Genomic DNA, 18,786 nt, shown 5'->3' on the forward strand with positions numbered 1-18,786 from the left:
GATTAGCAAGCTGAAGTGGCAATAGGCAGGGCAGGTACGCAGAACTGACAGCCGATGGGGCAGCAAAGTTCTGGAGTAGAGGGCATTTACCGAAAAACGCAGCATGTGACGCCTACAAAAGGTGGACCAACGACCTCATGGAGGTAGCAGGAAGGCGCTGGATGCAGGCCGCTACCAAACGGGCGATGTGGAAATCATTGGGGGAGGCCTATGTTCAGCAGTGGACGTCCTGTGGCTGAAATGATGATGATGAAATAGAAGATTTGGTCTACACTCCTACGCTGGCCAGACAGGTTGGGGAGACCCGATGTTTACATATTTGTCCCTTAGGCCTTTTACGAATCCTCTCTAATCCACCAGAGGCAAATTGAGGGTTTGGCATGTATATGTTACGGTTAATGTGATAAATTGAAAATTATTAATAATAACCGGTTATTATGAATAATTACCGACAGTCGCGGTAAAAGTGATAAATTAATCACATTTAACAGTGATTATTTAATAATTCAACCTTAGTACTAACAAATTTCATAAAAGAGAACAACATCTTGTGTACGTGCTCGTGTACAGCCAAACTTTTGAACGTTTTGATATCATATATAATTTGGCATAATGAGTTTGGAATGTTTCTTGCATAATATTACTTTTCCATGATGCCTATAACATAATGTTTTGATTTAAAGTGAAAAATAGGTTAAGGTGCGGCGGGGGTGGCCCTTGGGCCACCCCTAAGCCGCCTATTTAGTTTTATACACACATTAATGACCTCATATTAATCACATTTACCAAATCATGCGGTAATTATTCATAATAACCGGCGATTATTCATAATTTTCACATTTATCACTTTGACCGTAACATATACACTCCCTTGGCCAGACGCGTTGGGGAGGCCTTATATTCGCATAATATTTGGCCCATCCAAATGTACCAACATGATGCAATAAACATTTATGACTATGACTATAGTCGCCTTTTTGCGACATCCACGGGAAGAGTGGCGGTTTCCTATTCTACTCTGCCGAGACCACACGGTCATGATATTATTTTTCCAATAAATTAAACCGGATCCACCAAACCTGATAGTGTGACCACTGACCAGGCTATGACCTATATTCCTCCGAGTAAATAAACATTGCATAATGAATATTTTACGGCGAGTCATTTGTTATGAATAAAAAACACATAATTAATGATAAACATTAATTAGTGAGTATGTAACTCATAGTAACTGCAGATAGGACCGTGTCGTATTCTATCACAGTAAGGTATACTGTATTGGTACTATTTTTTAAATTATTATTGTACAGTCAGCGTCAAATAACACTCAAACGGCCGAATACTGAAACGCCATTTAAATATTTGACGGCTTCTAAAATAGTTAAGCAGCTCCTAAACTTACATTTCGCATACTCAAAACAATATCTGAGCAGTTCTCAATTTGTAAGCACCTCTCAAATTAAGTTGCACTTAAACGCCACTCAAATGAATTTTCGCATACTGAAACGCCATTCAACGCTAAGCATTACTCAAACAACTGTCAAATCGTCTTAAGCAGCTGTTAAATTTGAGAGTGCTTGCCCGGTATCTTAAATCCTATTCTTATACCTAAATCGACCTAAATAGTGGTAAATAATGTGTGTCATCGTTATCATTTCTTTCGAGCCTTGAGGAAATACCTAGGAACGCAATAAGGCTGAACGCTATTGAAAAATATTATTATAATGTCATGCAATTCCGAGCGAGGTTCCGCGTCTCTAAAGAAACGGTGTTGTTTCTGGATACATAATTTGGAAGCTCTTTGAAACCCCTCACCAAACGCCATACAACCAGTGGACCAAATACTTATTATAACCCTACTGTTCTACGCAACGGGAAGTTATGAACGTGTACTAGGTGATATCTTCCACATCTAACAACCAACTGTGCATCGTATAGTGCACGAAGTAACAACCAAAATAGCTGCTATGAAACCGCAATACATAAACATGCCTATTTCTGAGGAATAAGGGGACATCGCATAAGTAGCAGCATTTCCAAGAGTTGTTGATTTGTCAATTTGATGCACTGTCAACAATGATAAATGTCAATTGTGGTTACGTTTCGGTCCACGATCGCCACTTAATAGATTTCAACAATAAAAGTATCACCTTTAAAATTATTTTTTTAATTAAATAAAAATGCAAGCATTAATTTTTTATATGACAAAACGAGATTTATATATGTTACGGCTAAAGATAGGTGTGAACATAAACTTAAGATTAGCCGGCTAAACTTAAGTTTATCTTCGACGAGGTGTTAATGTTAGTTTCTTCTATCTTTTGCCGGCTAAACTTAAGTGTAACTGCAGACCCCTGGCTAAAAATGTAGAAGGAAATGGAAAAGAAAACAATGTAATAATGTTTACTATTTTGACACGAAAACTTAATTAAGAAATAATCACTTTCATTACACATACTTTTATGTACCTACCTATGTAGGTATTCAAAATTACAATTTATTATTACAATAACAAAATATTAATTACTTAAAACAATATCTACCTAATCATTAAAATAAAATAATAAGGAACCATTTGGTCATTACAGAATCTTCTGTAGGTATTAAAAATTACAAAATAAAACTGCGCGCGCGTTGTCTCCCCACCGCCCCCTCAAGCCCTCCGCCGGCCTGGCGCGCCCATCGAATACATTTTTAGCCGTTTCGTTTTGGCTAATGTGCACATTAGCCGGCTAAAGATGGAATATCAGGACGCAAACTAACATGTTATCGAACTTTAGCTGCTTCTCGAAGATAAACTTAAGTTTAGCCGGCTAATCTTAAGTTTATGTTCACAACTATCTTTAGCCGTAACATATATAATAGAAACTAAAAATAAACTGTTCTATGTTAAGTTGATTGAGTATATTTCCTTAAAAGACAATACATAAACAAACGATGCTGCGTGTAATGGATAAAAAACGCAAAGTTATCATTTGTGTAAATGAAAACATACTTTTTTTGGTAAATGTTGCCATTATGTAAACATTTGAGAGCTGCTTAGCTGATCACGGCTTCAAATCCGTTGAGTGGCGTTTGAGACTACCATTTAAAATTGAAGGATACTTAAATTTAGGAGCCCGTCAGCTGAGTGAAAGATTTGAGTAGCGTTTCAGTATTCGGCCGAAAGTGGCCAAAAGTTGACAACACAACCTCATTCCAAGTCGTGCTGCGAACTTTTTGGATACTTGGGGCACGGTAATACTATCTATACAGTATTCCAACTCGGCCATATTTTTGAAATAAATGTCAACAGTCGCGCGGTACGTCACAGTATGACAACATGCGATAGAGCTGCCCACCTACAGTACCCAGTTTGATTACATCTGCCTACTTAAAATTTCTATCTAGTTTTGTAATTGTATTTTTTATTTAGTTAGACAAACAAAATACTTTGTGAATGGAATAGGTTAAAAATGTGTGTTGTTTTGTGATTAGTAGATTTAATTTAGTAAAAACTACTTAAATCATTTTGAAACTTTAATAATCATAATGATCTGTTACTTTAATTTCGGGCGGGCGAAGTCGTGGGCAAAAAAAAAGCTGGTTTAATACAATATAATTTTCATTTCAAATCAAACTGACTGAAAATCAATTTGACTAGTTTTTGACCAATTTGACCGTAAATGACGGTCATTCAAATTCAATCAGTTTTGTCATTTTTAACACTTGGCCCACAGCTTGGCCACCGACGTCCATTCGGCACATTCGCGACACCCCCGACTTTTGCATACTGAGCGCATACCGAGATTTGAATTTCGAAAGAAAGTTCTCGTTTCGTCTGTTTATATGAAGTTACAATACTGTATGATATTATTACCGTGCTTGGGGTGTCACGAACTTTGTAGGTTCAAAGCTAAAAGAGCTCGATAAATAAAAAATTAAAAAAAATGATGATTTTCAAAGACTGATTAGTTTTTACTTCTTTTATTCGCTAAATGACGAAAATATAACTCTTCTTTTGCCATTGTGTAATTTGTATTTTTAAAAAAGTGCATGCGATTTCTGCAGACAGGAATTTTCAATTTAAAATCATCGAATATATTAATTAATAAAATAAAAATAAGAATAAGACCCACAGGTCATGTACCCGAAGTAAATCACGCGCGGGCGCATTAATCACGAACACGGAGCGGACATTTTTATTTTATTTTATTTGTTTAACAATGTTTCAACAGCATTAAATTGTACTTTTTACACTCGCGAGCAAAACTATGGAATCACTTACATGAAGTTGTTTCCACGCGATCTTGTGTACTAACGAATTTGTTAGTAACAAAAAAAGTGGCACCATTTTAAAGATTAAACTTTTATCTTTAAATTGATACCAAATTTATTGAAATCACACCAGTATTTAAAAAGATGTCCCGGCTGATGTGAAGAAGTAACGAAAAAGACATGTATCAACTGTTTGATACGTCGCGAGTTGCGGCCTATTTACCCCTATAAAAGCACGCGTTTTCGGATTTTTGCTTTCACACGTTGATTCATACACATCTCCGCTTCTTTTGACACTTTACCTGGGATTCTACACCTTCAAAAGCAGCACAAATCGTTGCACTATTGCAAGAAGGGCTCAGCCAGCGGGCTGTCGCACGTCAGCGCCACATAAGCCAGTCCTGGGTTTCGAAAGTTTTAAGACGCTTTCGGGAGACTGGTGGCTTTATCTCGAGACAAAGTTCTGAACAGCGCCGATGCACATCGCAGAGCGAAGACCGGTTTTTCATGTCAACCACTATATGAAATCGTTATTTGACTGGAATCGACGTCCAGCAAGAGCTCAGAAATGTTCGTAGGATAACTGTTAGCGAGTGGACAGTTTGTCTAAGATATAAGCAATAGAATTTGACTCCAAAAAGGCCTGCCACAGGCTCGAAACTGACGGCAGGTCACCGATAAGCACGCTTTCAATTTGCTCGTACACATCTCGATGGGAAGTCGAGCAAGCCACCCCCATAAGCCACTGTTTCAGCGAACAAGCACTGCACAAATCGCTCCCCAGGCCGCCTATAAACCCGACCTCTTCGACTGCTGCACTGCAAACACAGTTTGCATTCATCGGAGAACAGAACTCGCCTCCATTACTCGCCTTCCCATCGAGATGTGTACCTACGAGCAAATTGAAAGCGTGCTTATCGGTGACCTGCCGTCAGTTTCGAGCCTGTGGCAGGCCTTTTTGGAGTCAAATTCTATTGCTTATATCTTAGACAAACTGTCCACTCGGTAACAGCTATCCTACGAACATTTCTGAGCTCTTGCTGGAGGTCGATTGCAGTCAAATGACGATTTCACAGAGAGGTTGACATGAAAAAACGGTCTTCCCTCTGCGATGTGCACCGGCGCTGTTCAGAACTTGGTCTCGGGATAAAGCCACCAGTCTCCTGAAAGCGTCTTAAAACTTTCGAAACCCAGGACTGGCTTATGTGGCGCTGACGTGCGACAGCCCGCTGGCTGAGCCCTTCTTGCAATAGTGCAACGATTTGTGCTGCTTCTGAAGGTGTAGAATCCCAGGTAAAGTGTCAAAAGAAGCGGAGATGTGTATGAATCAACGTGTGAAAGCAAAAATCCGAAAACGCGTGCTTTTATAGGGGATAAATAGGCCGCAACTCGCGACGTATTAAACAGTTGATACATGTCTTTTTCGTTACTTCTTCACATCAGCCGGGATATCTTTTTAAATACTGGTGTGATTTCAATGAATTTGGTATCAATTTAAAGATAAAAGTTTAATCTTTAAAATGGTGCCACTTTTTTTGTTCCTAACAAATTCGTTAGTACACAAGATCGCGTGGAAACAACTTCATGTAAGTGATTCCATACTTTTGCTCGCGAGTGTATATTGTAATCTTATTGATCGAAAAGTAGAGAGCGAAGAGGTGGCGTTTCGGCAATGCCTGACATAGGAGGTAGGTTCATATTTATTTATTTACTAGCGGCCGCCCACGACTTCGTACGCGTGGATCCCGTTTTACCCCCTTCATCTATCTTACGCGGTTTAGATTTTTTCATACAAATGTTTTTTCCCGCTAACTCCCGTGCCCGTGGGAATTTTGCAATATCCTGTTGTAACTAAGCTTTAAGTTTACTAAGGTATCTGCATGCCAGATTTTTCATACAAAAGGATTTTTCCGCTAATTCCCGTTCCCGTGGGAATTTTGCAATATCCTGTTGTAACTAAGCTTTAAGTTTACTAAGGTACCTACATACCAAATTTCAAGCGTCTAACTTAAGCGGTTTAGATTTTTCACACAAAAAGATTTTCCCCCTAATTCCTGTTCCCATGGGAATTCCTAAGTATCCTATAACCTGCCCAGGAGTATGAAGAATAATTGTACCAAGTTTCGTTAAAATCCGTCGAGTAGTTTTTGTTTCTATAAGGAACATACAGACGGACAGACAGACAGACAGGCAGACAGACAGACAGACAAACCTCAATCATCACACCCTGATAGTTATTTTGAAAATATATTTCATGTACAGAATTGACCTCTCTACAGATTTATTATAAGTATAGGTAGATTAGGACAACCAACAAGACATAGTTTAAAAAATCTTTACGTTTCAACGTTTGCCATATTTTTCAAATCGATGTCATATTTATTTTAAGATAGAGTTAAATATTTAAACAACTAATCTTGATTCATTTTTTAATGATAGAGTGTATTTGACTTGTATTACAATGAGGATCATTTCGATTTTTAGCTGTGAATGCAGATTTATAGGGCTAAGAAATCCTTAATACACAGTGCAAAAATTTTTGTTCTACGACAAAAATTGACGAAGTTATGGCCAAATTACTAAAAAAGTTCACTGACCGCCCGGCGCGGGGACGATGACGTCATTATATCCGATCCGAACGCTGCCGGCGTACTGCGTGGATAGAAAATATTTTTTTCTAGCCAAATTATCAGTTTTAGAGAAAAACTTGTAATGACATTTATTCATCAGAATAAAGTAAGCTATCGATAGGTAATTTTAAAAAATAGAAATTGTGAAAAATAACGCAAAAAATCCATACGCTCATACGATTCAATGGCACGCAGAGACGCGATTGGGGTCTCCGCGGTGGTATATTTGGCGATTTATTCAAATAAAGTGTTCATAAGTGTTGTTAGAGTCATATCTTCTTCCAAGTAAAATATAAAAATGTATAAGTATTAATTTATTTACTTCTAAAAATAAGGTATAGCTGAGGCAGATACACTCTGCCTAGGCTACAAGACATTGCTATGAAAATAATTTCGATGTACACGCAATACCTACCTGTTATTTAGTTTTTCTGAGTTAAACCTACGCACCTACCTATCTATTCGCCGTTCCCATGGGCGGGCCAGCTGCTGCAGGAAAGGACAGCCGCTCCGTGCTGGAAATCTATTTAATCTTAGCCTAGAAGCTGGGTATGACTACCCCGCCCCTCTCCTCTCCCCAGGTCATAAGCTGGGCATGACTTCCCCCTCGGCCAGAAGTTGGGTATGATTTACCCCCCCCCCCCCCCCCCGGCCCGAAACTGGTTATGACTTGACCCCTCCCCCTCCCCCCAGGCCAGAAGCTAGGTAAGGCTTGCCCCTACCCCCAGGCCATAAGCATAAGCTGGATATGACTCCCCTTAGGCCAGAAGCTGGGTATGACACCCCCCCCATGCCAGAAATGCCAGAAACTGGGTATGACTTGACCCCCCCCCCTCCCCCAGTCCATAAGCTGGGTAAGGCTAGCCCCTCCCCCCAGCCCATAGAAACTGGTTATGACTTGACCCCTCCCCTCCCCCCTCCCCCCCTCTCCAAGCCAGAAGCTGGGTAAGGCTAGCCCCTTCCCCCAGTCCATAAGCATAAGCTAGGTATGACTCCCCCTCGGCCGGAAGCTGGGTATTACTTACCAATCAATCAATCACAAATTAATTTCAAAACAATAACTGGCTTTCAGCAAAAAGTGTAGTACAAAATCAATCAATAAGCTGGGTATGACTTATCCCCCCCCCCCCCCCCCCCCCAGGCCAGAAACTGGGTATTAGCATCATATTATGTACCTATTATTATGTTCAATACAAACAATCATTAAGTTACACTCACCCCAACCGCGTCTCCGCATTGCATCGAATCCTATGAAAATTTGGTTTTTGGACATAGCAATACTTATTTTTCACAATTTTTATTTTTAAAAATTACTGGTCGATAGGTTATTTTTTTTTTTTTTTTTTTATTTATTAGGACAACCAACAAGACAAACACGCATACATGAAATTACTATAACTAAAAGTGCTTAAAACTAAGTGCTGTCTTAATTAAAGGCTGCCACGGCATGCAATGTGGACAGTTGCAAAAATAAGAACTAAGAGATAGTAGGTAACACAGTGAAAAATTGAAGTGTAATGAACATTATGAATAAATTTCTTTTACATTATTTGCTGTGGCTGTAAGGGACCTCAGCACAGAGCGCCTGAATTTCAATGGCTTATGATGAAAGATGTCGACGTCACATGCTTTGCACAGTCTGTTGTACTCCCTTTGCAGTCTGCTCATGGTGGCGTGGTAACCCAGATTGGTTTTACTAAATTTTGTTGCGAAGGGGACATACTTGCAGGAACGTGGGAGCTTAAGCGGTACGTTAAAATTAATTGAGCTCAAAAGTGAGGGACAATCGACGGCTCCGTTGATGAGTTTATACAATAGCATACAATCCAAGAGCATCCTACGCTCCCGCAAGCTGTGCAGTTTGAAGTAGGCCAGTCGCTCTCCATATGAGGGCAGCTCCTTTGCCATTCTAGTCTGGTATGATAAATGCCACAAAAAACGTTTCTGAACGCGCTCTATACGCTTTATGTGAACATCGTAATGTGGTGACCAAATCTGACTGCAATATTCGAGACCAGAGCGGACCAAGGACCTGTACAAAAGCACTTTAGTGGAGGGTTTTTTGAATTCCTTCGTACTGCGCAAGACGAAGCCGAGCATCTGAAAAGCCTTGGTGACGATATGGTCGATGTGTTTATGGAAACGCAGTTTCCTATCCAAGATAACTCCCAAATCGCGAATAGATTCCACCTCCACCAAGTGGTGGCCATCAATATTATAAGTTGGCAGCTGAACTTCTTTCCTTCTTGAGAATCTGATAAAATGACACTTATTAAGGTTTAAGAATAATTGGTTTTTAGTGCACCACCTAGCCAGACCATCCAAGTCCTCCTGCAATAATAAAGTGTCATTCTGATCTCTGATTTGCATAGCTAGTTTCATGTCATCTGCATACAGAAAACACTTAGCGTGATTGAAGCTGGAAGTTATGTCATTTATGAACATGTTAAAGAGGACCGGGCCAAGATGGGAACCCTGAGGCACGCCGGATGTTGACAGGAATGGCCGCGAAGAATAGCCGTTCACCACCACCCTCGAATTCCTCTGTCTAAGATAAGAGGAGAACCATTCAAGAAGATTACCAGAAATACCGAATGTAGAGAGTTTGTGTACTAGGATATTATGATCCACGGTGTCAAAAGCCTTACTGATGTCTGTGTAAATGGTATCCACTGATAAGCGTGAGTCAAGAGAGACCGAGACATACTCGACAAATGAGGCAAGATTAGTGGTGGTAGAGCGAGAAGTCAAGAAGCCGGATTGTTGGGGTGAAATTATCTGTTTTATATGCCAAGCAAGCGCAGGGCACACCATGGACTCGAACACCTTGCCAAATACACAAAGAATCGATATTGGTCGATAGTTTTTAACTGAACCGACGTCACCTGACTTAAAGATGGGGACCACTCGTGCCTCCTTCCAGGCTGAAGGAAAAATACCTGTCCTCAAAGATGTATTGAAAATTAAAGTAAGAGGCAGAGATAACGCTTTGCGACAAATGAACACAAACAAAGGCGGTATACCATCGGGTCCAGCTCCCTTGCGCCGATCTATTTTGTCTAGAGATTTAAGTACTTCTTGCTGTGAAAATTGCAGGTTTACGAGGTAATTCGTCGTGATAATTTGGTCATTAGAAGTCACGGGTAAATGGGAGCAGGTCTTATATACTGAGGCAAAGAAAGAGGCAAACAAGTCGCATATACCCTCGCCACTGTCCGCCATGCTGTCATCGAGGGTCATGGATGACGGATAGGAGTTACTATTCCGTTTTTTATTTTTTAAAAATGTCCAAAATAATTTCGGGTTTTCGCTAAGAGAGTCTTCTAAATCTGTGAGATATTTTTTATGACACGTATCTATCAATTCAACGCATCTTCCCTTGAGCGAGCGCAGAGCAAGCTCGTCCAGAGGATTTTTGTATTTGCGGAACTTGACACGTAGCTTGTATTTTTCCTTTAAAAGTCGAATGAGCTCAGTTGTGTACCAAACTGGATACTTTTTTGAGGTTGGTTTGGATTTAGGAACGTGCCTAGCAATTGTTTCTTTTAATATTCTATTAAATGAGTCGACCATGACATCGACTGAAGATGAAGATAGTTCATGTTCCCAAGGCATTGTGTTCAAATGCCTAACTATTTTGTCATAGTCCGCCTTGTAGAAGTTGAATCTTCTGTTTGCGGCGTTCGGCGGTAGACTACAGGGGTCGCAGCAAGAGACGGTCACCTTCAGGGCAGGATGATGGGAATCGAGATTACTTAATGTGAAGTCACTACGAACAACACCTTTGACCGCTATGTTGGAAAGAACAAGGTCCAGAATCCTACCTCTATCATTTAAGATGCTATTAAACTGTGTAAGACTGTTCAGGGCGATGAAATCGAGCAAAGTATTATCTAATGGAATCCCTGCGGTGTAATTAGGTGTAGGCGTATAGTTTTCGTTGTTCCAACAAATGTTACCCAAATTAAAGTCGCCTAAGATCAAGGTCCGTGCATTCGATTCAAAAACGCGGTTAGTGTTATTGATGTAACAATCTAAAATATTTTTTTGTATAGGTGACGGAAGATAAACACCACATAATAACAACTTATCAGTAGAGCCACTTGTACTGCGCATTTCCAACTCGACCCACAAGTCCTCGCAGTCGCTTTCCAAATGGGGCAACCTTCTAGAACCAATACGTTTAGACACCGCAATGAGCACCCCGCCACCAGATTTGACAGTGTGAAAGCCGCTAGTCTCGCGGTCACGCCTATACACCAAGTACCGGTCATCGAAAAGCTCCCCGTCATAAATCAAGCTGTTAAGCCATGTCTCACACAAGCATATGACGTCATAGTCAGTACACAATACATTTTTGTAAAATTCCGTGGTCTTCGTGCGAAGGCCACGGACGTTCTGATTGTAAATACTTAAATTATCGAATTTTAATCTTTAATTACTACACGCTTAGCTTAAGAGAGTAAATAAATAATTATACAATATTCACTTAGGTTAACTGTTCCAGTGTCGATACGTTACGTACAAGTACATACTCTGACGTGTCCGTCCTACGCATGTAAATACGTCCTCCACGAACCCAGACGTGTTTGTATTGCAGCTCCTTAGCTTTGGCGCGCGCTGCAGCGTGGAGGAGCTTATTTTCTGGCGATAGGTTCTCAGTGACGTAAATCGCGGTCTTCTTATCGGTCCCGAAGCCCAGGTGCCCCGTGTTCAATCTATCCTGAGGGTGGGATTTATTGTACTTGATTGAAGCAGCCAGAAGGGTATCCCGGGAGCGAGGACTGTTCAGTTTTATCAGAATTGAGCGGGGGCGAGGACTATCAGGGTTCTTTTTCGCGACGCGCGAACAATAGGAAATATCCGATTCGCTGATAGGGCAGGACACGGTTTTACCCAATTGTTTGATGATGGTTAAAAGATTCTCAGTTTTCCGCTCCGGGACGCATTGAATTTCTAAATTTGAGGCGCGGGAGATTTGTTCGAGCTGATTGAATCGACTTGTGATAATATTCAATTCGTTGCGGAGGGATTCTTTCTCCTTCGTGATGGACTCGAGCTTGCTTTTCCAGGTGGCTATTTCTGTGTTGAAGCCATCAAAGGATTCGCTTATAAAATTCATTGATTCCTTCAAGGAACCTACCTCGCTTCTAATGGCTCCCAATTCCCTGTTTATATCGCTTTTTAACTCCCTTACGCATTCCTTTACAAATCCCTGCAGTTCCTCTTGCATAATGGTCCGCAACTCTGCGCGCGAGACGCACGCGCCCGAGCAACCGGCCGCGGGCGCGGTCGGCGCAGATGCAGGAGCAGCCGCGTTCGGCTTTTTAGTCGGGCCCCGTTTCCCAAGGCGCACGGTCACGTTTGGATCGGCGCGCGCGCCCATGGAAGTGGGCCGGACCGGCGTATTCGAATTGTCGCTTCGCGGTTGTTTGTTACGACATTCTGGACACAACCAACTCGACTTGATGTCGGACGAAAGATTCTCTAACTCTTTAGGCGATATACCGATGCAAAGGCCATGATAGAAGGCCGAACATGTGTGACATTCCATATAATCATGATCTTCAATAACCGATTTGCAAGCGGCGCATTGATGCGCAGATCGGTGTTGTTTATTCATTACGTTACTTTATTTTGAAGAATAAATGTTATTAAAAGTTTTTTTCTAAAACTGATAGTTTAGCCAGAAAAAAATATTTTCCATCCCAATAGTACGCCGGCTGCGCTCGATTCGGATATAGTGACGTCACGCGGCCTTGCGTACGTTGACTTTTAGCGGCAAAAACGGCCTATGTTTATTACTTAATATCTTCGTAAGTAATGGTCCGATTTGGATAATTCAAAAAGATATATCTTTCTTATGTCTTAAAGATTAACGTAGATACTAGTTTTATTGAATTTTCTACAACAGTACTGATCCTCATTAAACTTGATTCATACGACAGATGTATAAATTGGAAACTTTGCCCGGAAAGTCGTAAAAAACTAATTCTACTTAATAGGCAATGCCACGGGCTGAAGGTAAGTAGTTATTGATAATTGATAAATATTTATAACAACGCTAGCGCTACTTATAATATTGATCAACCGTTACAGTTTATTTTTCACAAGCTATTAAAATAATGTTAATTGGTTGGATTCTAGGAAGTGTCCATTGATTCATTTGACATTGGACTTTCAAAATTATTTATTTGTAAATAAATTAACATTACTACCGGTATCAATAAATTAATACAAAGCGAATACTTTCAAGTTAAAATTATAAACGGCAATTAAGAAAAAAATGTGGTTCGACAATGCAAGTTCTTTAACTTTTAAAATAAAACAATAGGAAAAATAATCTCATTATCTTGGATTATAAGGTTACGAGGCTCAAAAAACTAGATAGATAAAAAAACTTTTAAACTCATTTTATTTTTGCAAGTGGGCTTTTAAAAGGCACTTTTAGCTTGTTATCGGTGCCTTTTATTGGTTCAAAATCAATATTTAGACCAATCACAGGACAGATTTAATCGCATTTTGGGCATAGGCAAAAAGGGCCCTTTTTCAAATTAAAATTTTCGTCAAAAAATACATGAAATAGCTTGCACTAAGAGTCTAAAACTACTGAACCAAGGCGTTGCAAACATCAAAGGAACATCGTTTTTCCGCTTCCGCTACAGCTTTGTAAAGAACCAAAGCTTTATAGGAAACACTGTCATGTTTTTATTTGATAAAAAAATTAAGCAAGAAGTGAATGAAAAAAATATTGCATTTGGATTCGTGATCGGCAAAGTGGAATCAACAAAAAGTATTTTCGGATTTGACTTTTTTATAATCTTATTTGTTCTTAAGCTACTCGTATCAACACACGTTTGGTTTTATCTGCTGATAGGTACCTACTACTTTAGTACTATTAAAATATATTTTAAAACAACCGCAAATAGCTTCTTAAGCGAATTAAAACATAATGTGGTAAGTAAGATAAGTAAAAACGCTTATTTTTTGTTTGTGAGCTCTACATTTTTACATGCTTCAGTTAAAATCAGTACGTTTATGTAATGCAATTTGTGTTTAAGACAATTTAAATTATAAAGTGTATATGCTTGCATTTATGCTACTCTATGATCATCATTGTCTTTTTAATTGAAATACAATCGATAAGTGACATTTTCGTAACAAGTCCCTCCAAGGCTTTCCCACACCCTTTAAAGTTTTGCTGTGTCTTTCTGGCAACAGTATTATAACAGTATAAGTACAGTCAGCGTCATATAGTTCGTGACACCCAAAGTGGCCAAAAAGTTGACAACACCTTATTCGAATAGTAACAAAGAAGTGTTACGAATTTTTTAGCTACTTTGGGTGGCACCCACCCACCCACAATAGTAGTGTGTATAGCACCTATGTGTAGTTTTTCACACATTAGTACACACACTAGATCAACGAGGTGTCAAAATTCAGCAAATGAATGAATGAGTTGGCGTGGCAACCGGTTATCGAACGCCACCGCGGCCCACGATAGCAAAATATGAATATACATTTTAGATAAGGCCGCGGTCTGTGGCGCAGCGTACTGATTAATTATTAAAATATACGTGACTGTAAAATGTATAAGTGCATTCAGTACACAATTACACATGCCAAGTCTGAGTACGGGAGCATTGCTCACTTTCGTTCCCACCGCCAATAAAATCTCAACCATTCAAGGAACTTTTGATGAAATTAAAATGAATGAAAAGTAGCAAATATTTCCATGCCTAGTTTGGTGTTGGCCGAATTGTAGATCTTGGATATACTGGAGTTGCAGTAGTGGGGACGAGAGGTGGAATTTTACTTGTGTCATCACTAATTAGCCAGTACTTATACGTGTAACGTCTTCCATAAGGTCTATCGCTCCTTAGGATAATCTTACGTCCAATAGTGGAAACTTCTAGTAGACTTCTTCCTCAAATTTCTGGCGCTCCTTGGGAAGACTATTGCGCAGCAATGGATTGCAATTGACTTAAATGATGTTTCGTTTCCTATATTCACTCGGACTACTCTTTGAGTTATAACCACTAGTATTTAATTAGTGTGACTAGTGTACTCAAGACTGCACATAGCACGTATTCAATAATCAACACACCGCCTCTTCATTTAATCGTGTTTACAAGACGTGGTAATTTACGTCTACCACTTGACTACTCGACAACTCTTCCTGACTTGAATGCGCAGACGCACGTGGATTGTATGTATGACACTACGGTCATACAATCTACACGTGGAGTATACACACAGATATTAAGTTTTACGAATTCTTTCATCAGTATGTCACTTACATGTCCGTAATATAGCTTGCTCTACCATCTCCATGATATGTTACAATATTAATGGCAAATAACAATTTGCTTAATTCAAACTACCAATCAAATGATTACTTCGCGACCTACAAATCATACAAAACTTTTTCATTTCGTTCCTACAACCAAGTTGTAGGCCAATTCTCGTGACAATATTTTTGAACATATTTTAAACACGATAAAGATTAATTTACTGGGGGGCACTCAAAAAAACTTACCAGAGGTTAACGGGTGTGTCAAGTTGACAAATTGTTAGTTTGTTGCTAAGCGATTAGCGTTTTAATTAATGAGGCGAGGCAGATAATGCAATGTAATCGACACATTAACTATGCGAAATTGTACCTACAATTAATTTTAAAATAAAATAGAGGCCTAAATTACCTACCGTAAGTTTTTACTGCAAGTCAGTAACAACTAACAATATTTTTTTTAATTTCATCAAAAATTAAAGTAGGTACCTACCTATTGGCTTCATTTAGTTGAAATACTTGAACTTTAACTCTATACAATTTATTACTTTATTGTGAGTAGTTAAATTTACACAAATCATTACATGACTAAACAATTACCGACCCTATTTGCGTAAGCAATCAATCCGATTCATAGTTTATTTATTTACCTAACTCAATGGTTTTCCTTCTTAGGCAAAGTGTATAATAATATGGCTATTATTTCATTCAATATTAATTATCATCATTATTTCAGCCACAAGACGTCCACTGCTGAAAACAGGCCTTCCCTAACGATTTCCAGGTAAGTCGGTTGGTAGCGGCCTGCATCCAGCGCCTTCCTGAAACCTTTATGAGGTCATCTGTCTACCTTGCGCGTGGAAGTCCCACGGCACGTGACCTCCACTCCAGAACCTTCCTGCCCCATCAGTCGTCACTTCTGCGTGTGCCCTGCCCATTGCCACTTCGGCTTGCTAATCCGTCGGGCTATGTCAGCGAGTTTAGTTCGGTTACGGATCTCCTCATTTCTGATTCGATCTCGTAAAGAAACAGAGCTGACCTATCGGCACCAATTTTATTGGCGGTCAAGCTGTAGATCCTGACTACACAGGAGTTGCAGCGGTGGGAACGAAAGGTGGGAATAGTCTTTTGACCAATATTTTAGTATCAATGGGAGACTCACCAATAAAGGGATGGGGTTCTGGCTTCTACCCTCCAGACCTTCGGCTAGCTCCAGTAAGTCTGTTTCGTATAAATTCTGTCCTTCTGGCAGGTTTGATAATCTGGAATACACAAAGTACAGATTACTGAAATGGTATACCTTTCTAAGAATGAGAGGGACAAATGTGCAGGTCACTTGTGCAGGACCGATTGTTGTGGAAATTTTTGGGAGACCTATATCCTGCAGCGGACTTTCTTGGATGAAACGGAATACTAAATTTTTTTTTCGTTTGTTAGATTCAGCCAAATGACGTCCACTGCTGGACAAAGGCTTCCCCCAAGGATTTCCACACAGACCGGTCCTGCGCTGCCCGAATCCAGTTGCTTCCCGCAAAAATTATTCTATTCTATTCTAAACTAGCTTTCCGCCCGCGGCTTCGCCCGCGTGGAATCTTGTCTGTCACAGAAAAACAATATCGCGCGCGTATTTGCTCACCGTTTAGACCTACCCTGGACTACGACAAACATTTTAAAACCAAAATCAGCTCAATCGGCCCAGCCGTTCTCGAGTTTTAATCAGACTAACGAACATCAATTCATTTTTATTTATATAGATAGATAGATGTCGCCGCCACCAACCGGCCATTGTGGAAATGGAAATAATTGTGGGAGGCCTATGTTCAGCAGTGGACGTCCTATGGCTGAAATGATAATGATGATTTTAAATGCTTGCAAGTTACCTGGCTCTGAGCATGTCATCGATGGGCAGGTCTTCTGGCACTCTCTTCAGGTAGGGCACGTTTCCTGCCAGCATGAATGACGTCACCATCCCGCTGGGGCCGTTGCCTGAGGATTTTATACAGCTGTTGATTGCCAATGGAAAAGACTAGTCGCCTTCCATCATTCATCACAGAGGCGGCTTCAGAAGGCGCTACATGCATACGGGTGACAAATCAGAGGTGCTATACGGCGGTGCTATTAATAAAGCTGCGTATTTCAATAATACTTATGTATGATTATCTTAATAAAGATTGTTCAACGGCCAAGTCACACAACATTAACTATAATAATAAAGAAATCGCAGTAAGGAACCATAGACTTGGCACGACTTTGTCTAGATTTCATTACTTTTTAGAGATAAACAAGCAGCTCTATCGAGACTTGGCTAGTATTTTACAGAATGTTTTTGGTGGGATCCATTTTAGACGATAAAACTACGCATTTGTCGTCAATAATGATATAACGGTACGAAAGATTATATCCCGTCACTGCCCCCAGCTGATCCTTATTTTCGTGAGATCTCAAATGGATCTTCAAGATAATGACACCGTCTCAAGTTCCAGATCGTTCCGCAGCAATTGCTTTGACCCGGCCAATTACGCGAGTCAACTGTCGCGATCCGGTGGACAGACGGACACGATTGATATCTATCCCGTGTCTGGCGCGTGTTAATCAGGACACTACTCCAGAAATGTGTGTGTGCTGAGAAGAAGCAGCGCAAGAAACTCAGTCACTATTGTATAGTTCACAAATGTCAAAATTACAAAATTGTCAAAAGACAAAAAATTATTACCAGTAATAGTAAAAACAGTTTAAAAGTATGTACAAAACATGAATGAATCTATCGAAGACCAAACAATAGCAAATACACGAATAGTAAACATCGATTGTGTAATACTGCAACACTGATAAAAATAATTAGATATGAAAATGTTACGTTACCGCGCGAGCTGAGGTTTTTACTCTTTGAATATCGTATCGCGCCTTAGATGGGTCCTGTATTAAAATTTGGGGGCCCCATCTAAAAAGTAATTACATCAAGGGGTCCTTTTCATCTAAAAAATTACATTTCAAAATTATAGAACTTTCCTAGCCAGTTGCCTAATCGGCACTGGGCCCCTGTATTCTGGGGCCCCGTATTATTGATACGGCTGATACGGCGGTAGCTACTCCCCTGCTTTCAATGAAAACGAGTCTCTTATAAAAAGAAAAGAACTATTTCTTCTCAGCACCATATATTGTTGTCTCAAAGTGGTAGAGCAAGCTATATTTAGGCGGTGTTTATGAGCCCTGTAAAGGACCTACATAAAGAAGGATAAAGAAATTGAATTTCACTATTTTATTTTATTTATTGGTTTACCAACAATTGTACAATAATACATACATACAATATAACAAAAAAATTACAATTAATACAACTCTAGTGGCAGCTGGTATAAAATATTTTTTGAAATGATTTTTTTACAAGGAATTATCGGAAAAGGAGAAGATCCACAATGTATGGACCAAAAACCTATCAGTAGTTTCATTATAACGCACATATTTTTAACCCACTGAAACCTTTTTTTTAAGAAATCACCGAAAAAGGAGAAGGTCCTTCCTTAATCTATGAATGTACCAAAAACCCAGAATCCATTGGGACTAAATAGGATCAGTAGTTTCATTATAGCACACATTTTACCCCAGCGA

General features: G+C 39.7%; 1 protein-coding gene across 3 annotated transcripts in view; it reads right to left on the bottom strand.

Moving 5' to 3' along the window:
• LOC135082626 (oxidative stress-induced growth inhibitor 1-like) overlaps positions 1 to 18,786 on the bottom strand; it is a 70,204-nt gene that overhangs the window by 10,312 nt on the left and 41,106 nt on the right. For all 3 annotated transcript variants that reach the window (XM_063977409.1, XM_063977410.1, XM_063977408.1), the window contains 2 exons: positions 17,058 to 17,163; positions 16,340 to 16,439 (listed from right to left, as the gene is read on the bottom strand). In XM_063977409.1, coding sequence (XP_063833479.1) covers positions 16,340 to 16,439; positions 17,058 to 17,163 — 206 coding nt within the window. The remainder of the gene's footprint in view (positions 1 to 16,339; positions 16,440 to 17,057; positions 17,164 to 18,786) is intronic.

The sequence above is a fragment of the Ostrinia nubilalis genome, chromosome 22 (assembly GCF_963855985.1).
Source record: "Ostrinia nubilalis chromosome 22, ilOstNubi1.1, whole genome shotgun sequence".
Lineage (NCBI taxonomy): Eukaryota > Metazoa > Arthropoda > Insecta > Lepidoptera > Crambidae > Ostrinia > Ostrinia nubilalis.